Genomic DNA, 23,320 nt, shown 5'->3' with positions numbered 1-23,320 from the left:
AGAAGAGACGGGGTTTCACCATGTTGACCAGGATGGTCTCGATCTCTTGACCTTGTGATCCACCCGCCTCGGCCTCCCACAGTGCTGGGATTACAGGCTTGAGCCACCGCGCCCGGCTAATTTTTGTATTTTTAGTAGAGATGGTGTTTCACTATGTTGGCCAGGCTGGTCTCGAACTTGTGACCTTGTGATTCACCCGCCTCGGCCTCCCGGAGTGCTGGGATTTCAGGTGTGAGCTACCACGCCCGGCCAGTTTTTTAAACCATTCTCAGCACTTGCATAGCGCAGAGGTGGTGCTGTTCCTGCAGGGTCTCTTAGGCATCAGATACTGTAGGTAAAAGTGGTAACAGTTTTGCTCAGATATCGGAGCAGAACTCCTTTTTCATTATAGAGGATATAGCCATATTCTTATTATATCTTTTGTTATTAAGTATTCTGATGCTTTATTTTAAACATTATCTGATGCGTCTATTTGTTTTATAGTGAAACTGTAAATAGAGATACACGTAGATGCTGAGATACAGAGCATCTTTTCTCCTGTCAAGCCTTACACCCTCGCACACATCTCAATGGTGAGGTACTACTGTCAGTTCTGTGAGAATAGACAGCTTGATTCCGGTTGAAAAGTGTTTAATCATTATGAGATTTTCAGGAAATGTTTTGTGGTGGTATTTTATCCTGCAAGTTGTGAATATTTACAAGCTTTCCTATTAAGTAGCTTGCTCCTTTTACAAGTTGATACATAATATTGCATATGTATCATAGAATATATTGTGTTTTGTTGCATGTATCATAGAGTGTGTAATGATCAAGTAATGATTTTTGGGGTGTCTATTACCTTGAGTATTTTTTTTTTATCTTTTGAGATGGAGTCTTGCTCTGTCTCCCAGACTGGAGTGCAGTGGTGCCATCTCAGCTCACTGCAACCTCCGCCTCCTGGGTTCAAGCGATTCTCCTGCCCTACCCTCCCAAGTAGCTGGGACTATAGGCGTGCACCACCACACACAGCTAATTTTTGTATTTTTGGTAGAGACAGGGTTTCACCATCTTGGCCAGAATGGTCTCGATCTCTCGACCTCATGATCCACCCGCATGAGCCACTGCACACAGCCGAGTATTTATCATTTTTATGTGTTGTGAATATTTCAAGTTTCCTCTTCTAGCTATTTTGAAATATACGATACATTGTTGATAACGATAGTCACCTTACAATGCTGGCAAACATTAGAACTTATCCCTTCAATCTAACTGTAGTTACACTCATTACCCAGCCTCTCTTCATCCTCCCTCCCCACAGCCACACCCACACCCTTCACAGCCTGTAACTACCATTCTACTTTCTACCTCCATGCAATCAACTTTTTAGATCCCACGTGAGTGACAACATGCAAGACTTGTCTTTCTGTGCCTGACATATGTCACTTAACACAATGACCACTAGTTCCGTTCATGTTGCTACATTCCTTTTTATGGCTGAATAATATTCCATTGTTCATATATACCACATTTTGTTATCCACTCATCTGTTGATAGATACTCAGGTTGATTCCATATCTTTGCTGTTGTGAATAGTGCTGCAGTAAACAGAGGAGTAAGGCTATCCCTTTGATGGACTGATTTCTTCTCCCTTCACAAATACCCAGTAATGGGACTGCTGGATTATGTGGTAGTTCAAGTCTTGTCTTTTGAGAAATATTCATACTGTGGCCAGGTGCAGTGGCTAACACTCATAATCCCAGCACTTTGGGAGGCTGAGGCAGGTGGATCACGAGGTCAGGCATTCAAGACCATCCTGGCCAACATGGTAAAACCCCATCTCTACTAAAAATACAAAAAATTATCTGGGCATGGTGATGCGTACCTATAATCCCAGTTACTTGGGAGATTGAGGCAGGAGAATCGCTTGAACCAGGGAGTCCGAGGTTGCAGTGAGCTCAGATCCAGTCTGGGCAACAGAGTGAGACTCTGTCTCCAAAAAAAAAAAAAAAGAAGAACGAAATATTCATACTGTTCATAATGGCTATACTTATTTATTTATTTATATTTTTGAGACAGAGTCTTGCTCTTTCTCTTAGACTGGAGTGCAGTGGTGCAATCTCAGCTCACTGCAACCTCCACCTCCTGGGTTCAAGCAGTTCTCCCTGCCTCAGCCTCCTGAGTAGCTGGGATTACAGGTGCCTGCCATGATGCCCTACTAATTTTTGTATTTTTAGTAGAGACAAGGGGCAGTGAGTTTTGCCATGTTGGCCAGGCTGGACTCGAACTCTTGACTTCAGGTGATCTGTGCACCTTGGCCTCCCAAAGTGTTGGGATTACAGGTGTGAGCCACCACACCTGGCCTATAATGGCTATACTAATTTACATTCCCACCAGTAGTGTGTAAGACTTGCCTATTCTCCACAATCCTCACCAGCATCTGTTAATTTTTTGTCTTTTAAAATTATAGCCAGTTTAACTAGGATAAGATGATATCATGCTAATCTCATTCTCTGATGATTACTGATGTTAAGGTTTTTTTTGTTTTGTTTTGTTTTTTAAATGTATCTGTTGGCCATTTGTATGTCCTCTTTTGAGAAAGGTCTATTCTGTCCTTTGCCCATGTTTTAATGGGATTATTTCTTTATTTACTGTTGAATTGTTTGAGTTCCTTGTATGGTCTGAATATCAGTCCTTTGTCAGATGAACAGTTTACAGATATTTTCTTCTGTTCAACAGGTTTTTTCTTCATTCTGTGCAAAGCTTTTTAATTTAATGTAGTGCCATTTGTCTATCTTTATTTTTGCCACCGGGGTTTTTGAGGTCTTAGCCAAAAAACCTTTGTCTAGACCAGTGTCCTGAAGTGTTTGCCCTGTTTTCTTATACTAATTTTATAGTTTGGGGGTCTAACTTTTAAGTCATTAATGCATCTTGTGTTGATTTTTGTATATGGTGCCATATAAGGATCCAATTTCATTCTTCTCCACATGGATATCCAATTTTCTCAGCGCCATTTATTGAAGAGGATGTCATTTCCCCAGTGTATGTTTTTGGTGCCTTTGTCAAAAATCATTTGGCTGTAAGTACATGTATTTATTTCTGGGTTCACAATTTTGTTTCATTGGTCTGTGTAGCTGTTTTTATACCAATACCATGCTCTTTTGATTACTGTAGGCTTGTCATATATTTTGAAGTCAGGTAGAGTGATGCCTCCAGCTTTGTTCAGGATTGCTTTGACTCTTTGGGCTCTTTNTTTACAAATTTTAGGATTCTTTTTTTCTGTTTTTAATAAAATGATATTGGTATTTCAATAGAGATTGCATTGAATCTGTAGATTGCTTTGGGCAGTATGGTCATTTTAGCAATATTGATTCTCACCTTGGGAGGCTAAGGTGGGCAGATCATGAGGTCAGAAATTCAAGACCAGCCTGGCCAACATGGGGAAACCCCTTCTCTACTGAAAATACAAAAAAATTAGCCAAATGTGGTGGTGCACGCCTATAATCACAGCTACTCAGGAGTCTAAGGCAGGAGATTTGAAGCCGGGAGGCGGAGGTTGCAGTGAGCCAAGACCGCACCACTGCACTCTAGCCTGAGCGGCAGAGAGAGATTCTATCTCAACAAAACAAACGAAAAATAAATTAATAAATAAAATATTAATTCTTTCTGTCTCTGGGAGCATGGAATGTCTTTCCATTTGTTTGTGTCCTCTTGAATTTTTTTCATAGTGTTTTGTAGGGTTCTTTTTGTAGGCGTCTTTTACCTCCTTGGTTAAATCCATTCCTAGGTTTTTCTTCCTTTTTTTTTTTGAGATAGAGTCTTGCTCTGTTGCCTAGGCTGGAGTGCAGTGGTGTGATCTTGGCTCACTGCAACCGCCACCTCCCGGGTTAATGCAATTCTCCTGCTGCAGCCTCCCAAGTAGCTGGGATTACAGGCGCTCACCAACACACCCAGCTAACTTTTTTGTATATTTAGTAGAGACAGGATTCCGCCACGTTGGCCAGGCTGGTCTTGAACTCCTGACCTCACATGATCCACCCACCTCTGCCTCCCAAAGTGCTGGGATTACAAGTGTGAGCCACCATGCCCGGCCTACTATTCTTAGGTATAAATTGATTTTGTTTTCATGGTTCCTTTGATTTTGCTCTCATGACTCCTTTCTCACCTAGTCATTTTTGGGGTATAGAAACGCCACTGATTTTTGTATATTGATTTTGTAACCTGCAACCTTACTGAATTTATCAGAACCAAGTGTTTTTTGGTGAGCCCTTGAGGATTTTTAGATTAATATCATCTGCAAAGAAGGACAGTTTCACTTGTTCTTTTTCAATTTGATGTCCTTTATCTCTTTTTCTTGCCTGATTGCTGTGGCTAGAACTTCAAGAACTGTGTGAAATAGAAGTGGTAGCCAGGCACGGTGGCTCACGCCTATAATCCCAGCACTTTGGGAGGCCAAGGCAGTTGGATCACAAGGTCAGGAGTTCAAGACTCAGCCTGGCCAATGTGGTGAAACCCCGTCTCTACTAAAAGTATAGAAATTAGCTGGGCATGGTGGCAGGCACCTGTAATCCCAGCTACTTGGAAGACAGGCAGAGAATTGCTTGAACCCGGGAGGTGGAGGTTACAGTGAGCGGAGATCATGCTACTGCACTCCAGCCTGGGTGACAGAGCAACACTCTCCAAAATAAATAAATAAATAAATAAATAAATAAATGAATGAATGAATGAATAAAAGAAGTGCTAAAAGTGGGCATCTTTGAGTTATTCCAGTTCTTAGAGTAAAAGCATTCAGCTTTTCTTCATTCAGTGTGATTTTAGCTGTGGGTTTGCCATCTGGGCATTTCTTTTTTTTTTTTTTTTTTTTTTTTTTTTTTTGGGTGTTTTTTTTTTTTTTTTTTTTTTGTTTGCCATCTGGGCTTTTTTTTTTTTTTTTTTTTTTTTTTTCATCTGGGCATTTCTTATGTTGACATATGCTCCCTTTTATGCCAGGTTTGTTGAGGTTTTTTTAAGGGATGTTAGATTTTATCAAATTCTTTTTCTGTGTCTGTTGAGATGATCATATTGTTTTTCCCCTTCACTCTGTTGATGTATCAAATATGTTGATTTCTGTATGTTGATCCATCCTTGCTTCCCTGGGATACATCCCACTTGATCATGGTGTATTTTCTTTCTCGTGTGATTTTATATTCAATTGCTGATATTTTGCTGACGATTTTTACACCTATGTTCATGAGGGATTTTGACCTATAGTTTTTTTGTTGTTGTTGTCTAGTTTTTGATGTCAGGGGAATGCTGGCTTTATAGAATGAGTTAAGGAGAATTTCCTCCATTTCAGTTTTATAAAATAGTTTGAGCAGAATTGGTCTTAGATCTTCTTTAAAAGTTTGGTAGCATTCAGCAGTGAAGCCATCTGGTCTCAAGACATTTCTTTGTTTGGCGACTTTTTATTCCTGATTAAATTTCATTATTGGGCTGTTAAGGTTTTCTGAATCTTCCTGATTCAGTCTTGGTGTTTGGTGTCGAGCGTTTTATCCATTTCCTCTAGGTTTTCTAGTTTGTTGGTATGTAGTTATTTATAATAATCTCTGTGATCTCTTGTATTTCTGTGTTACCAGTTGTAATGTATCCTTTTTATTTTTGATTTTGTTTATTGGGTCCTCTCTCTTCTTGATTCGTCTAGCTAGTAGTTTATGGATTATGTTATCTTTTTTTAAAAAAAATAACCAACATTTCATTTTGTTGATCCTTTGTATTTTTTGTAGTCTTTATTTTGTTTAGTTCTGCTGTGATCTTTGTTATTTTTTTCTTCTACTAATTTTGTGTTTGATTTGTTCTTGCTTTCTTAGTTCCTTGAGGTACATTGTTAGACTATTTGAAATTTTTTTTTTTTGAGCCGGAGTCTCCCTTTGTCTTCCAGGCTGGAGTGCAGTGGCATGATCTTGTCTCACTGCAACCTCTGCCTCCCGGGTTCAAGTGATTCTCCCACCTCAGCCTGTAATCCCTGTAACCTGGGATTACAGGTGTGTGCTACCACACCCACCTAATTTTTGTATTTTTAGTACAGACGGGGTTTCACCATCTTGGCCAGGCTGGTCTTGAACTCCTGACCTCAGGTGATACACTGCCTCGGCCTCCCAAAGTGCTGGGCTTACAGGCGTGACCCACTGCGCCTGGCCTATTGGAAATATTTCTATTGTTTTCAAGTAGGTGTTTATTGCTGTAAACTTCCCTCTTAGCATTGCTTTTGCTCTATACCATAGGTTTTGACATGTTGTGTTTCCATTTTTACTTGTTTCAAGATTTTTTTTTATTTATCTCTTGATTTCTTCATAGACTGGTCATTTAGGAGCATGCTGTCAAATTTCCATGTATTTGTACAGTTTTCAAAGTTTCTCATGGTATTGATTTCCAATTTTATTCTATTATTGTTCTAAGAGTTACTTATTAAGATTTTGATATTTTAAAAATGTGTTGAGACTTGTTTTGTGTTCTAATATGTAGTCTGTCTTGGAGAATGTTCTATGTGCTGATGTAAACAATATGTATTCTGTACTTGTTGGAATGAAAAGTTCTGTAAATATCGGTTAGGTCTGTTTAGTCTAAAGCGCAGTTTAAATTCAGTGTTCAGTGTTTCTTCATTAATTTTCTGTCTAAATCAGCTCTTATTTTTGGAGCATGTCTCTCTCTTTAAATCTAATAATATTTACCTTATATGTCTGAATGCGCCAGTGTTGGGATGCATATATGTTTAGAATTGTTATATTTCTCAGCTGGGCGCGGTGGCTCACGCCTGTAATCCCAGAACTTTGGGAGGCCAAGGCGGGTGGATCACGAGGTCAAGAGATCGAGACCATCCTGGTCAACATGGTGAAACCCCGTCTCTACCAAAAATACAAAAAATTAGCTGGGCATGGTGGCGCGTGCCTGTAATCCCAGCTACTCAGGAGGCTGAGGCAGGAGAACTGCCTGAACCCAGGAGACGGAGGTTGCGGTNCGTCTCAAAAAAAAAAAAGAAAGAATTGTTATATTTCTCTTACTGAATTGATCTCTTTATTAGCATATAATGATCTTTTCCATCTCTTTTACTATTTTGTTTTGTTTTGAGACGGAGTTTCGCTCTTGTTGCCCAGGCTGGAGTGCAATGACACCATCTCGGCTCACCACAACATCCGCCTCCCAGATTCAAGTGATTCTTCTGTCTTAGCCACCCGAGTAGCTGGGATTACAGGCATGCGTCACTACACCTAGCTAACTTTTTATATTTTTAATAGAGATGCGTTTCTCCATGTTGGTCAGGCTGGTCTTGAACTCCTGACCTCAGGTGATCCGCCCGCCTCAGCCTCCCAAAGTACTGGGATTACAAGCATAAGCCACTGCACCCAGCCTGCTGTTTTTAACTTAAAGTTCGTTTTGTCAGATTGAAGTAGAGGTATTCCTGCTTGCTTTGGGTTTCCATTTGCATATAATACCTTTTTTCATATATTCGCTTTGAGTCTGTTTGTGTCTTGGTGAGTTTCTTAAAGGTAGCATATAGTTGAGTCCTGTGCTTGTATCAATTCAGCCAGTCTATATCTTTTATGTGGAGAGTTTAATCCATTTACATTAAGGTCATTACTGATATATGAGAGCTTATTACTGTCGCTTTATTAATTGATTTGTGGTTGTTTTGTATGTCCTTTGCTCCTTTCTTTCTCCATTGTTTATCATTGTGGTTTGGTGGTTTTCTATAGTGGTAACATTTACATTTGACTCTTTTCCTTACTTGCTTGTTTTCTCTGACAGTGGGTTTTATAGTCTTGTTTTCATGATGGTCAATAGTGTCCTTTTGCTTCTAGATGTAGGGATCCCTTAAGCATTTCTTATAGGGCCAGTCTAGTGGTAAATAATTCCCTCAGCCTTTCCTTCTCCTTTACTTATGAAGGATCATTCTGCTGAGTATAATATCCTTAGCTGACAGGGTTTTTTTTTTCTTCCTTTAGCACACTGAATATATCATACCATTCTCTGTTGGTCTGTATTGAGAAGATTCTTGTTTTATAGAGCATCCTTTTTAAGTGACTAGATGCTTCTCTCTTGCTGTTTTTAAAATTTTATCTTTCATTTTCTTTGACTTCTGACATTTTAACTGTAATGTGCCAAGGGAAAGAGTTTTTTGGATTGTATCTCTTTCAGAATCTATGAACTTCCTGTATCTAAATATCTAAACCTTTTTCACTTAGGAAGTTTCGATTATTATTTTGTTTAATAGGCTTCCATCCTTTTCATTTCCTCTTCACCTTCTAGGGCACCAAAAATTCAAATATTTGGTCACCTTATGATGCCGGCCGCATATGTTACATAGGCTGTGTTCATTCTTTTTTATTTTTTCTTTATTTTTGTCTGACTAGTTTATTTCAAAAGACCTGTCTTCAGGTTCTGAAATTCTTTCTTCTTCTTGATCCCTAGTTCATTGTTGAAGTTTTCAAATGTACTTTGTACACGCACATACTTATAGTCCAGTTACTTGGGAAGGTAAGGTGGGAGGGTCACTTGAACCTGGGAAATTGAGTCTGCAGTGAGCCGTGATCACACCTCTGCACTTCGGCCTCGGCAGTAGAGTGAGACCGTGGCTCAAACAAAAAAAAAAAAAAAAAAAAAAAAAAAAAAAAAAAAAAAAAAAAAAAAAAAAAAAAAAAAAAAAAAAAAAAAAAAAAGAAAGAAAGAAAAGAAAAGAAAAAAAGGGGGAAAAAGAAAACACAATTAGGGAGACATGTGTGCTCAAAAATACCTTAGTGTGGATTTATCAGAACATACACTTCAATTAGATCTATACTTACCATTCTCTTTTATTCTTATTTTGTGTGAAGATGGTAACTCCCTGCATAACCCCTTGTGAAATGTGTTTATTATTTTAGGGACACTTGACATTCAGGGATGTGGCCATCGAATTCTCTCAAGAGGAGTGGAAATGCCTGAACTCTACACAGAGGACTTTATACAGGGACGTGATGTTGGAGAACTACAGGAACTTGGTCTCCCTGGGTGAGGATAATGTCCCTTCAGAAGTCAAAATCTGCCCTTGTATCTTTCCATTTTCCCTTGTGTGCCTCTTGGGAGCCCCTGCATTACTTGACTGAGTTTAAAGCCTTGTTGACTCTGAAATGAAAAGCTCCATAATGTGGGCTCTGGAGTCTAACCATCCCCTTTCCTTAGATGTTCTGACTCCTTCATGATACAACAGTGGTGGTTCCAGAGATGAAGTATCCATGAAAGCTTATGGTAGACTTTTGAAATATTCACTTCTTGTTTCCACCCCCCCGCCCCGTGCTTTGATTCCGTAGTTCTTGGAAGAGAGCTAGATATCTGCATGTGACAGTCTTCTCGAAGCATTCAGAGTAGGCATTCAGCGAAAGAATTTGTGAAATATTTTCCTAGATCCACCTGTGATAGCCTCTCTTCTTGACCAAGCAAAGGGCTGAGATTCTTTTTTTTTTTCCAGGAGATGGTGAGTTTTATTTTGTCTTGTCTGGATAGAGGTTTGATTTGCTCTCGAATGTTCCAGGTTGGAGAGAAATTAGGAGAAAGCACAGGATGTTGAGGTCTATTCGGCATAATCTTCTCCCTCGTTTTCATCTTCACCATCAATGGAGAGAGCAGCATACTTGCTTGCAGAACTGAACATGGAAGCTGGATTTTCCTGATTTCTTTGGCTCAGGTGCAGATCTGGAGTCTTGATCCTTTTTGCCATCTTTCCGATCTGACTCCTTCCAGTGGTCTTTGTTCACTCCATCTCCTGGACCACGGCTAGAGTTCCCAGTTTGGTGTTTTGGGATATTCATCCCATCTATTTTATTTTCATCTTTCCTGGCTGGTCCTTCTTCAGATGGTTGAGCTGGAGCTACTTTGCCCCCACCACTTGTAGGGGATTGCTGCTCTGTGTCTGAGCTCTGAGATGGAGCAGGAGGGTTAGAACTTTGCTTCACCCAAGCATTCTCCTTTGGTGGAGGGGCTGGCATTACCTTTAGAGGCTGATCAGGTTTGGGAGGTTTAGAAGTTGGAGAGAGACAATCTTCCTCCTTACTGAGTGTTTCATTTTCTAGAGACTTCTCACTCTCTCTCCTTCATGCATCCTGATCTGACTTACTTATGCCAGATGTGGTGGAGATCACAGTCTGCGATGACTCACTTCCTGTCCTCGACCCTTCCCGTTCCTGAGTTTCTTCACTCCGCCAGCTTGGGTGTCTCTCCTGAGGCTGTCTTTCTAGTTTGGGCTCATCCAGCTGACGCTGCAGCTTCTCTTGTTCCTTCTGTAGCCATTCTTCTACTTCTCTTTCTCTAGCTGCTGTGTCAACGGGTTTTGCCCCTCCAAAGACAGAAGCAGCTGGACTGGACTGGGGGGTACTAGCAGAGGAATCATCTTCCTTAGGAGTACTCCGAGGCTTTAGATTCAGTTTGGGTCTTTGGGGCGGACCTCTGTCGTCACGCCTATAATCATCCCGAGAGTAATCATCTCTGGAGCTCCATGACCGATCATCCCTTCTGTCATATCGGTCTTCATGGCGGTCCCCGCCTCCTCTGTAGTCATCATCCCTGCGGTATCCACTGCCAAATGCTCTTCTGCCACTGCCTATCCGGGAGTCATAGCCTCGATCATAGTCTCTGCTGCCTGGGCCATCATAGCCATCCCGGCCGCCATATCGATCCATATCCCGGCGAGGGCCGTCCCGGTACCCGTGCCGATACCCATCGCGATACCGGTCTGAATCATAACAATCTCGATACTTGTCTCCAAAGCTATCATCACCTCTAGTCATCAAAGCTGTATGGCAGGACGAGCCCTCCAGTCTGTATCTGTTTTGTCAGAATCCCGATTTCTATCATGGCCAAAAGAACGATCGTCCCTGTCTTTATCCTGTGCTTGATCAGCAACGTCCACTCAAATTCTCCTGTTACCTGGAGACTCTTCATTGAGACTCAGGGCACTAAGCAGGGAATCCAGGTCCTCAAATTCAGCATAACCAAAACCTTTCAACCTCTCTGGATTGCTGGGTTCACGTGGTAAATGCACTGCACTGATATTTAATCCTCTGAAGAATTCCTTAATTGACTCTTCTGTCACATCATAGGGTAGGTTCCCCAGAAAAGCAGTGTAGGGTGGCAATTTGGGAAGACGGCTCCGGTCGATATTGGGTTCCTGAGCAGCACGTGGAGCAGTGGGAAGGTTGGAACAGTCAATTGGAGGCACCCTATACACATCATCATCATTACTGTGCCAAGTTGTTGAAACATCTCCTTCCAGGTCATCTGTTTCATCAGCCCAGCTGACTGCTTTGGAAACATACGTGCTTCCTCCACCAGTCCCCCCATCCTCAGCCAGAAAGTCTTCTTATTCTTCTTTTTTGCTGAGGCCGCCATGTTGGGAGAGGGAAAAAAGCGATTCTTTTTTTAAGAGATGGAGTCTCGCTCTGTCACCATGCTGGAGTGCAATGGTGTGATCTTGGCTCACTGCAATTTCTGCCTCCTGGGGTTCAAGCGATCCTCCTGCCCCAGCCTCCCAAGTAGCTGGGACTACAGCCTAATTTTTTGTATATTTAGTAGAGTCGGAGTTTCACCATGTTGGCCAGGATGGTCTTGATCTCTTGACCTCATGATCCGCCCACCTCGGCCTCCCAAAGTGTTGGGATTACAGGTGTGAGTCACAGTGCCCAGCCAAGGGTTGAGATTCTTAAAAAGCCACAGCACATCATGTTCCATTCATTTTATAAGCAGGAAACTCTCTTCCTGGCCAGAGTATTATCTCATGTTGGAGCACAGGAAAGAGCACTGGTCTGAAGAAAGCCAATGCAAATAGCAAGAAAACCAAAAGGGTGGGAATGGATTAAAGGTGTGAAAAATAGGTAAGACCTCATATGGGGAGAGAGGAAGCCACACCATTAAATAGTGTTGGGAAACTCTCAGCAAGTGGGAAAGTTCTATGGGAAAACAAATGTTTATGTCCTGCGAGCTCTTAAGGAAGTTTTAAACTCCGCACCCTCACCCCCTCACCTTATCCCTCTGCTCTTGAGACGTCTAATAGTTGATCCTTTTGCCCTCCAGTGGGGCCGCAGCTCAAACAGAGACAAGTGGAAGTACTCATCCTGACATACAACAGCGCCATCTGGCTTCTGTGAACTCTCTGCCTCCTTCACTCCGAGGGGTCCAGGAAGAGCCACATCACAAGGGTCTGCTTCTCCCTTGGTCTCTCCTGTTCTTGATGCTGTCTGATGCTCAATTCACTTTCCATATAGATCAGAGCTGAGGCCTCCACAGACCCAATGCCTAGAGCTATCCATGCTCCACCCCATTTCTGGTGCTGGGAAGACCTGCTCAGGAGATGGGAAACATCTGCTCCTCCTTTGCATCTGGGGCCCCGGGAGCTGCTTAGGAGCTATGTCAAGCCCTTTCTGCCTGTTGAGGTCCCTCAGCCATTCTGTTCTGCTTTTGTCACAGTTCGTGGGTGTGTGGACCAGGGGAGGGGGTTGGATCTTCTGAGACTGTCACTCAGCAGAACTGTAAGAACAGTTGACAGGTCTTCAAGGTGATCCCCTGTCCTACACAGGGAGTATATCTTAGTCTTTCAGGCTCCTGTCTGTAGGCAGAGCAGACAATCCCATCTCAAGATCTTTCAGAATCTGGCCTCATATGTTATATTTTTTCCTCTCTTCCATTGGTCTTACTACTATATGCTTGTAGAAAAACCTTGGCTTTTCCTGATTTTTTTTTTTTCTCTTAAGTTTGCATGATTTTTCCCTTGAAAACTGACTTTTGGCCAGGTGTGGTGGCCTACACCTGTGATCTCAGCACTCTGGGAGGCTGAGGTGGGCTTATCACCTGAGGTCAGGAGTTTGAGACCAGCCTGACCAACATGGTAAAACCCCATCTCTACTAAAATACAAAAAATTAGCCAGGCATGATGGTGCATGCTTGTGTAATCCCCAGCTACTTGGGAGGCTGAAGTAAGAGAATTGTTTGAACCCAGGAGGCAGAGGTTGTGGTGAGCCAAGATCACACCATTGCACTCCAGCCCAGGCAACAAGAGCGAAACTCCATCTCAAAAGAAACCAACCAAACAAACAAAAAACCCATATATTCCGGTTCACAGGTTGTGTGCTGGTTCTGAAATGGTTCTTGCTTTTTTCTTAGGAAAGAATCATTTACAGGCTGTAACTTTTCACAAGTGTAGTTACTAGTTTTTTTGTTTGCTGGTTTTATCACAGGTTGCTACAGTGTTTTATTAATTAATTGTTATGATTTACAGATGATGGGTTTTTAGTACATTTCATGCAATGTAACTGACATGCATCACTCATTAATGTCAAAAACGCCTGGTCTGGATGGGTACAGATGGTTTCATAACAGGCGTTCAGAAAAATCAGCTATTTTTAACAGTATTTTTTTTTCTCATTTTCTCAGTGCTATTACTGTTTTGCAATGCAGAATTATCATTTATGTACATTATTCATTGCCTAAGTTTGTTGTGGCTTATTTACTATTATATATTGTGTAGTACTTGTATCATTTATATGGGCACAGTAAATGTGCTATAACTAGGTAAAATGTAATATTTATTTCTTTTCAGTAATGAGGCAGCCATGTGCTTTCTGCTAATTGGTGTGTACTTTGTTGTCAAGGTAAAAAAAAAAATACTCATTTCAAGAGAAACTTAGGTTTGTACAATGTGTTTTGGTCATAGGGTATTTGAAACCGTCCTTCTCTAGAGTTGATTTGAATTACATGAAATCGCTCTTTTACTAAAGAATGTGATTCCTTTGTGTTCCTAAAAATTAAAGATCATGATTGGGAAGTTTTATAACTCTATTGTAGATAAATGTTTTTGTGTAATACTGTTATTCAGTATGAAATATTTATTTATGCCAGGTACAGTGGCTCATGCCTGTAATCCCAGCACTTTGGGAGCCTGAGGCAGGCAGATCACGAGGTCATGATATCGAGACCAAGATATCCTGAGGTCAAGATATCCTGCCCAACACAGTGAAACCTCGTCTCTACTGAAAATACAAAAATGAGCTGGGTGTGGTGGCGCGCACCTGTTTTCCCAGCTACTCAGGAGGCTGAGGCGGGAGACTCACTTGAACCTGGGAGGCAGTTGCAGTGAGCTGAGATTGCACCACTGCACTCCAGCCTGGTGACAGAGCAAGACTCTGTTTCAAAAAATAGAAAAAAGAAAAAAAGGAAATATTTACATACTGTTTCTAATTAATTGGAAATCTATGGTTTTTTATTTCTTATAGCTCTCTCTCATAACGGTGTGATCAAGGAATTAGCACCAAAACAGGAAAGTAACATGGGGGATGTATTCCACACAGTGGCATTGGAACAGCATGAAACACCTGACATGCAAGAGTTTTGCTTCAGGGAAGTCAGGAAAAAGATACATGACTTCGACTGTCAGTGGAGACATGATGAAAGAAATTATAACAAAGTGACTATGACCCCAAAAGAAAATCTTACTTGTAGAAGAGACCACCATGATAGAGGAGGTATAGAAAACAAGTCTATTAAAAATCAGCTTGGTTTAATCTTTCTATCCCATTCCCCTGAACTGCAGCAGTTTCAAGCTGAAGGGAAAATTTATGAATGTAACCATGTTGAGAAGTCTGTCAACCATGGTTCCTCAGTGCCACCACCCCAAATAATTTCTTCTGCCATCAAAACCCGTATTTCTAATAAACATGGGACTGATTTCATCTGTTCTTCATTACTCACACAAGAACAGAAATCATGCATTAGAGAAAAACTTTACAGATATGAGCACGACAAAGCCTTTAATCATGACTCACACGTGTCTGTCCATCAGGTAAGTCATTCTGGAGAGAAACGATATACATGTGATCTATGTGGCAAGGTCTTTAGTCAAAAATCAAACCTTGCACGTCATCGGAGAGTTCATACTGGGGAGAAACCTTACAAATGTAATGAATGTGACAAAGGCTTCAGTCGCAGCTCATGCCTGGCGCTGCATCGGAGAGTTCATACTGGAGAGAAACCTTACAAGTGTTGTGAATGTGACAAGGTCTTCAGTCGCAATTCGTGCCTTGCGCTACATCGAAAAATTCATATTGGAGAGAAACCTTACAAGTGTAATGAGTGTGGCAAAGCCTTTAGTGTGAGGTCAACACTTACCAACCATCAGGTAACTCATAGTGGAGAGAAACCTTACAAATGCAATGAATGTGGCAAGGTCTTCAGTCAGACTTCAAGCCTTGCAACTCATCAGAGAATTCACACTGGGGAGAAACCATACAAGTGTAATGAATGTGGTAAAGTCTTCAGTCAAACCTCAAGCCTTGCAAGGCACTGGAGAATTCACACTGGAGAGAAACCTTACAAATGCAATGAATGTGGCAAGGTTTTCAGTTACAATTCACACCTTGCTAGTCATCGGAGAGTTCATACTGGAGAGAAACCATACAAGTGTGCTGAGTGTGGCAAAGCCTTCAGTGTGCATTCGAACTTAACTACCCATCAGGTCATCCATACTGGAGAGAAGCCTTACAAATGTAATGAGTGTGGCAAAGCCTTCAGTGTACATTCAAGCCTAACCACCCATCAGGTCATCCATACTGGAGAAAAACCTTACAAATGTAACGAGTGTGGCAAATCCTTCAGTGTCCGCCCAAACCTCACTAGACATCAGATAGTCCATACTGGAAAGAAACCTTACAAATGTGATGATTGTGGGAAGTCTTTTAGTGTGCGCCCAAACCTCGTGAGACATCAGATTATCCATACTAAGGAGAAACCATATAAAAGAAATTAATATGGGAAGATCTTCGGTCAAAGTTTAAATCTTGTGAGTCATCAAAGAATTTATATAAGAGAGAAACCTTCTTACAAATATAATACATGTGGCGAGGTTTTCAGTCACAGTTCTCTCCTACACAGCAACAGAGAATTTCATTCCTGAGAGAATCCTTACAAGTACAACAAACCCTTCATCATGAGTTCAAGCATTTATTGACGTCAGAGTCCATCTAAAGAGAAATCATATGAATGTATGTGGCAGAGGCTTAATTTTAAGTCTCACAACTCACTAGACATCAAAATATACATCTTTGTATATTTTGCCCATGTTGAAGTGATTACCCAGGGATGAACACTAAAACATCCAAGGATTTATGTGGGGAATCATTCAGTCTAGTTGTGCATGCTAAACTTTTCATATTAGACATTGTAGAACAATTGCAAGTCCAAATATGTTAAAACCTACAACATGATGTATATTAAAGGTTGCAGGATGTTTGGGAGTCACTGGTTATCTTCAGATCTTAAAATATTTCATTATTGGGCCGGGTGCGGTGGCTCAAGCCTGTAATCCCAGCACTTTGGGAGGCCGAGGCGGGTGGATCACGAGGTCAAGAGATCGAGACCATCCTGGTCAACATGGTGAAACCCCGTCTCTACTAAAAATACAAAAAATTAGCTGGGCATGGTGGCGCGTGCCTGTAATCCCAGCTACTCAGGAGGCTGAGGCAGGAGAATTGCCTGAACCCGGGAGGCGGAGGTTGCGGTGAGCCGAGATCATGCCATTGCACTCCAGCCTGGGTAACAAGAGCAAAACTCCGTCTCAAAAAAAAAAAAAAAATTTCATTATTTTAGGTGTCTTGCAGATGACCACTCTATACTTTAGAATTTATGACTTTCAGCCTAAACCTTGAAACCTGTTGATACACCTCCCTACCCGCCTTTCATGGTGATGTCTGGGAAAGAATCAGCAAGATGGAAGGGCTCACTGCATGAGAGGAGGATCATTTCTATTCAAATTCTTTGAAGAATCAGGACTCTGCTTTTGCAAATTAAATTACCAAGCATGGGGGCAGACAGAGAAGAAAGCAAAACGATGATTCTGATCATCATCCTTACTGCGTTCAGGGTGCTCCGACAGAGGGCACTTTGGGTTACAGGAAAGAGATGACCCACAAACTGACCTTGAAATAGAGCAGCCCAAGACCTTAGACACGGGGATTTGTGGGAGGAGAGTAATGGACTACTAGTGACTGATTCCATGGTGGAAATAATTCAGAGGAAAATGGGGGCCACCTTCTGCAGGGAATGGCCATGGCTATTGTATAGGGAAGATTGAAACCACGATAGAAACCGCAACCTCAAAGATGAACCTCAATACCATGTTATTGATTAGGGATTCACATGTACTGCTGGCATTACATTTTGCTACTGTTTTATTCACAATGTATCAGAGATCTTGTGCTAATTAATAAAATTCCATTTTTTCATAACTACGAATGCACCATGTTCATTGTACCAACGGAATTTTATCGCACCTCAGTAGGTTACTTTGTAACAGACAATAACCACACATCATTAGGCTCTTAAGGCTGAAAGAGAGAACAACTGTTTTTTTGTTTTTGGAATTTAAATAGAGTGTTGAGAACATACACTTATGGAGTGCACTTGAGTTGTTCTCCTCACACCCTGCCTTGGGATGCTTATGTGAATGTAATGCAAATCCCAAGAAAGTTTTACACCCTTAGCTGGATCTTTTTTTTTTTTTTTTTTTTTTAAGAGATGGAGTCTCATTCTGTTGCCCAGGCTGGAATGCAGTGGCATGGGAGCTCACTGCAACCTCTGCCTCCCTGGTTCAAGCGATTCTCCTGCCCCAGCCTCCCGAGTGACTGGGATTACAGGCACACTGCCACCATGGCCAGCTAATTTTGTATTTTTAGCAGAGACAAGGTTTCACCATGTTGGCCAAGCTCGTCTCAAACCCCTCACCTCAGGTCATCTGTCTGCCTTGGTCTCTCAAAGTGCTGGGATTATAGGCATAAGCCACCACACCCAGCCAGCTCTATCACTCTTGGTGACTATTGCTCTGCATGATTATTATTATTTTTTCTTTTCTTTTCTTTTTTTCTTTTCTTGAGACAGAGTTTCATTCTTGTTGCCCAGGCTGGAGTGCAGTGTCTCCATCTTGGCTCACTGCAACCTCTGCCTCCCGGGTTCAAGTGATTCCCCTGCCTCAGCCTCCCGAGTAGCTGGTATTATAGATGCGAGCCACCACGCCCAGCTAATTTTTTTGTATTTCAGTAGAGACAGGGTTTCACCTTGTTGGCCAGGATGGTCTCGATCTCCTGACCTCATGATCCCCCCCAGCTTCGGTATCCCAAAGTGCTGGGATTACAGGCATGAGCCACCACGCCCAGCCCCAAACTCCAGAACTTTTTAAAAAGTCTTTTTTTTTGAGACAGAATCTTGCTCTATTGCCCAGTGGAATACAGTGGTGCGATCTTGGCTCACTGCAAACTTAACCTGCTGGGATCAAGTGATCCATCCCAGCCTCCTGAGTAGCTGGGACTACAGGTGTGCACCACCACACCTGGCTAATTTTTGTAGAGACAGCCTTTCGCCTTTTAGACCAGGCAGTTCTCAAACTCGTGAGCTCAAGGGATCTGCCTGCCTCTGCCTCCCAAAGTGCTGGGATTGCAGGTGTGAGCCATCACACCCAGCCACAAACTTTTCTCTTTTGAGGTTTTTCACTACTAATTCAGTCCTTCCTTCCTTCCTCCCTCCCTCCCTCCCTCCCTTTCCTTCTTTACTTCTTTCCTTTTTTCCTTCTTTCTTGATGGGACGGAGTCTCGCTCTGTCTACCAGGCTGAAGTGCAGTGGCGTGATCTGGGCTTACTGTAACCTCTGTCTCCATGGTTCAAGCGATTCTCCTGCCTCAGCCTCCCCGGTAGCTGGGACTACAGGCACACACCACCATGTCCACCTAATTTTTGTATTTTTAGTAGAGATGGGGTTTCACCATGTTGGCCAGGATGGTCTCTATTTTTTGACCTTGTGATCTGCCCTCCTCGGCCTCCCAAAGTGATGGGATTACAGGCGTAAGCCACTGCACCTAGCCTTATTTGTTTACTATTATTATTTTGAGAAAGTCTCAGTCTGTCACCCAAGCTGGAGTGCAGTGGTGCAATCTCGGCTCACTGCAGCTTCTGTCTCCCTGGTTCAGGCAATTCTCCTGCCTTAGCCTCCCGAGTAGCTGGGATTACAGGTGTGCACCACCATGCCCTGCTAATTTTTGTATTTTGAGTAGAGACAGCGTTTCACCATGTTGGCTAGGCTGATCTGGAACTCCTGACCTCATGTAAGCTGCCCACCTTGGCCTCCCAAAGTGCAGGGATTGCAGGCATGAACCACCATGCCGGTCCATTGAAACATTCCTGGTCAGTGTAATTTGGAACAACTTTTTCTTAACAACAGCCCCTCCCAAGAGTAGGCTTTTTTCTTTTTTTTAAAGATAAACAGGTTCTCAGTCTGCTGCCCAGAATGGAGTGCAGTGTTGGGGTCATAGCTCATTGCAGCCTCAAACTCCTGGGCTCAAGCAGTGTTCCTGAGTAGTTGGGACTACAGGTGTGTGCCACCATGCCCAGCTAATTTTTCAAAATTTTCTATAGAGATAGGAGTCTTGCTATGTTGCTCAAACTGGTCTTGAACTCCATGATGAGCTAGGCTCACGTCTGTAATCCCAACACTTTGGGAGATCGAGGCAGGAGGATCAGTTGAGGCTAGAAGTTCAAGACCTGCCTGGGCATCATAGCGAGAACCTGCCTCTACAAAAAGTGAAAAGATTAGTGGAGTGTGGTGGTGCAAACCTGTAGTCCCAGCTACTTGGGAGGCTGAGGTGGGAGGATCACTTGAGCCCTGGAGCTCAAGGCTGCCGTGAGCTATGATCTCAACACTGCACTCTAGCCTGGGCAACAGAGCAAGATGCTCTTTCAAAAAATAAATAGACCAGGCATGGTGTCTCATGTCTGTATTCCCAGCACTTTGGGTGGCCAAGGTGGGCGGATCCCTCAAGCTCAGGAGTTCAAGACTAGCCTGAGCAAAATGGCGAAATGCCATCTCTACAAAAAATACAAAAATTAACCAGGCTAGGTGACATGTGCCTGTAGTCCCAGCTACTGGGGAGATTGATGTGGGATGATTACCTGAGCCTAGCAAATGAAAGTTGCAGTGAGCAGAGATTATACCACTGCACTCCAGCCTGGGTGACAGAGCAAGACTCTGTCTTCAATAACATAATATAACACATAACATAACATAACATACTTTCCCTGAATAACTATAGTCATGCCAAGCACTCATCCACAGCCCCATCACTTGTGCTTGTGCTTTCTAGTCTTGTTTACTCCTCCACATATGAAAAAAAAATTTCTTCAGTTTGTATGTCTTGGACATTTTCATATCATGTGATTGGAACACTCTCTATTGCAATAGTCCTTTGGAATAAACTCTTTCCTTCCCTAAGTCTGAATTTGTCATTTACAGTGGTAAATATCTTAACTGTTCTAAGATAAATTATGTATATTTTCTTTTTGTGGCAAAAGGCTTAATATAAATTCAGTAGGTGAAAGTAGTTCTTGCGACCAGGTGTGGTGGCTCATGTCTGTAATCCCAGCACTTTGGGATGCCGAGGCGGGTGGATCACCTGAGGTCAGGAGTTCAAGACCAGCCTGTGCAACATGGTGAAACTCCATCTCCACTAAAGGGCGTGGTGGCAGGCGCCTGTAATCCCGGCTACTCAGGAGCCTGAGGCAGGAGAATCACTTGAACCCGGGAGGTCGAGATTGCAGTGAGCAGAGATCATGCCACTGCACTCCAGCCTAGGTGACAAGAGTGAGACTCCGTATCAAAAAAAGAAAAAAGACAAAAAGAAAACGTATAGGTGTTTGAGGTTGTTGCCTCGTATGGAATAGAATAATATAAAAAAGAATGCAATTTTTAATCTTTTTTTTAAGTTATTGCTAATTTCAGGGCTTTTAAATGAAATTACTTATATTAATTTTAATCGCAGAAACTTTCCAGGATGCTCGACCCACGTTCCCAGTCTCCTGGGCTGCTTCAGCCTCAATACCATTACTGGGTAAACGCGCCCCCAAAAAATGGTTTCAATGGAAACCGTTTTCCAATCTAAGAAGAAAACAGTTTGATTTTCAAAATAAGTAACTAACAACTATGCTTTTAACTTGAAACTGAAACATCTACGCCGTTCCACAAGACACCTGACAGACTAAAGGCTCTGGGCGTGGGCGGTGGGCATCACACGTAATCGCAGACGCTAGTGGGTCCCTCCCCGCGGTCCCTCCCCCGGGTTCCTCCCCACGGTTCCGCCCCGCGGTTCCTCCCCGCGGTCCCTCCCCCGGGTTCCTCCCCACGGTTCCGCCCCGCGGTCCCTCCCCCGGGTGCCTCCCCGCCCTTCCCCGGCGGCTCCTCCTCGGCCCGCCCCCAGGTGCCTCCCACGCGACCACTCCCCGCCCCCACCATCCCGCGTGGCTCCTCGCCATTCCTTCCCTGGGGTCCCTGCCCCGCGGCCCGGGCCGCAGCCCGGAATTCTCAACGGCCCGCCCTCGTCCGGTTCCGCCCCTCTCTGGCCCCGCCCCCGGCCGTTCGGTCGCTTCCCTACGCGCAGTTCGCCCCCAGACCCGGAAGTGGATCGTGCGGAGCAAGCATCACACCATGGCGTTTGGATGTTCCTCTGTGTAGCCTCAACCTGCGCCTCGCCGTCCCCCGTTCGCACACCCGATGCCCCGGGGTCGCTACGGACTTAACGTCTCCGCACCACGCCCTCCACCTCAGGTAAACACAGGCCTCGCGGTGTGGGCCCGGAGACGCTTCCCTTTGGGTTCAGGTCGCCCTGAGGCTGGTCCCTGCCCCGGGTCTTTCTGCCCTGGGCCAAGTAAAGACCACCTTTCCCGGTTTTTAAACGTATAAGCAGGATTTTCCTGCTTAAAATCTTTTACTGACTCCTCCTCCCGCCCCGCCGCTTAAAGTCCTCACCGCCCGCCCTAGGCGCCTCCCAGCCTCGCCCTCATCGGCCTCTGGAGCGCAGCGCCGCAGCCCCACTCCCGGGGAGGCCGCGTCCTCTGTCTAGTCCTGGGATCCTGCAGTCTCCACCCCTGTCCTAAGGCGCTGTCATGCCCCGCCTCCCTCCTGCTCGTGCCGGGCCCTGCTGCTCCCCAGGCCTCTTCTCCGCAGTCACCGCTTCCCCTGAGCCCGCGTTGGGGAGGTGCCCGGGGCCTGTCCTGTGACACCCCGTGTTCTTGCCTGCCCAGCTTCAGCCCCTGGAAAATGCGCTTCTCCTGGATGCAGGCGTCTTACTCCAAACCCCCCTGTGAATGTGTGGGATCCGGAGAAAGAGAGACAAAGAGCAACTGAGAGGAGATGGGAAAACCAAGAAAGAGAAAAGAAAAATGAGGGAGACTCCTAAGCAGATGGCAGAGTGGAGGATGGGTGAGGGACTTGCAAAGAGACAGAGTGAAGGCAGCAGTCAAGAAAGTAGCAGGGACAGAAAAGCACGATGTCCACAGATGAAGGACAGCAAGATAAGGAGAGGGGCAGCAGAGGAGGAGGCTCCTTAGACAGAGTCGGGGAGAGGAGGAGGGATTTGGAGTCTGCCCCGTCAGCCGGTAACAAGGAGAGCAAAGGGAGAACCACAGCACGAGGAGGCCTGGGATCTGGGGGTGCCACAGAGGGGATAAGCGGGTATAACAGGGAAGAGGGAATTTAACAGGGAGAGCAGAGGAGGCGCAGCGGTGGAGGAAGAAAGAGGCAGAAATAGATAGAGATTGGGACGATCAAAAGATTGGAAAGAGCCCGGGCGCGGTGGCTCACACCTGTAATCTTAGCACTTTGGGAGGCCGAGGCGGGTGGATCACGAGGTCAAGAGATCGAGACCATCCTAGCCAACATGGTGAAACCCCGTCTCTACTAGAAATACAAAAATTAGCCAGGCGTGGTGGCGGGCGCCTAAAATGCCAGCTACTCAGGAGGCTGAGGCAGGGGAATCGCTTGAACCCAGGAGGTGGAGGCTGCAGTGAGACAAGATTGCGGCACTGCACTCTAGCCTGGTGACAGAGCAAGACTCTGTCTCAAAAACAAACAAACAAACAAAAAGATTGGAAAGGAAGCGCCACAAGAGGTGAAAGAAGTTGCAAGAATGGAGCGGAACAGACATAAGGGAAAAAACAAAGAAAGGAGAAAGAGCAGAAGAGAAGTGAGGCTCAAAATCAGCAGAATCCTAGGAGAAAAACAAAGGGAAAGGGCTGGAGCAGCAAGGTGAAAGTGAGAGGTACAGAGTGGGGGAGAGGAACACATAGTTAAGAACAAAGAGGGGCGCTCGGGGGCCAGATGAGTGGTAATTGACACTGGATATGACGATTCGATTTCTCTATTTATAATGTAATGAACTTAAATTATAATCTAATTGTTTAAATTCTACGGAGAAGGATGAGAATTACAGAGCTCTGTGTATAGGGCTTGTTATAGCATCAGAGGCTAGCTTTCACTT

General features: G+C 43.8%; 3 protein-coding genes and 1 pseudogene across 7 annotated transcripts in view; 2 read left to right on the top strand and 2 right to left on the bottom strand.

Annotated features, from left to right (window-relative positions):
* Positions 1-16,266, top strand: part of ZNF415 (zinc finger protein 415) — a 24,273-nt gene extending 8,007 nt beyond the window's left edge. For both annotated transcript variants that reach the window (XM_017517941.2, XM_017517942.2), the window contains exons 3-4: positions 8,871-8,997; positions 14,247-16,266. In XM_017517941.2, coding sequence (XP_017373430.1) covers positions 8,871-8,997; positions 14,247-15,775 — 1,656 coding nt within the window. In that variant the 3' untranslated portion in view covers positions 15,776-16,266. The remainder of the gene's footprint in view (positions 1-8,870; positions 8,998-14,246) is intronic.
* The window catches only part of LOC119469431 (zinc finger protein 160-like), a 609,418-nt gene that overhangs the window by 66,120 nt on the left and 519,978 nt on the right, over positions 1-23,320 (bottom strand). The gene's annotated exons all lie outside the window — the stretch shown is intronic.
* Positions 1-23,320, top strand: part of LOC108295642 (zinc finger protein 160) — a 97,648-nt gene that overhangs the window by 39,879 nt on the left and 34,449 nt on the right. The window lies entirely within an intron of this gene.
* Positions 9,442-11,370, bottom strand: LOC108295646 (annotated as a pseudogene). The gene has a single exon (XR_001821485.2). The product of XR_001821485.2 is annotated as a eukaryotic translation initiation factor 4B-like (transcript).

This window comes from Cebus imitator, unplaced genomic scaffold (assembly GCF_001604975.1).
Source record: "Cebus imitator isolate Cc_AM_T3 unplaced genomic scaffold, Cebus_imitator-1.0 Scaffold654, whole genome shotgun sequence".
Classification (NCBI taxonomy): domain Eukaryota; kingdom Metazoa; phylum Chordata; class Mammalia; order Primates; family Cebidae; genus Cebus; species Cebus imitator.
Note: the sequence above shows the minus strand (reverse complement) of the source record. Positions and strands in the feature narration are given on the sequence as shown.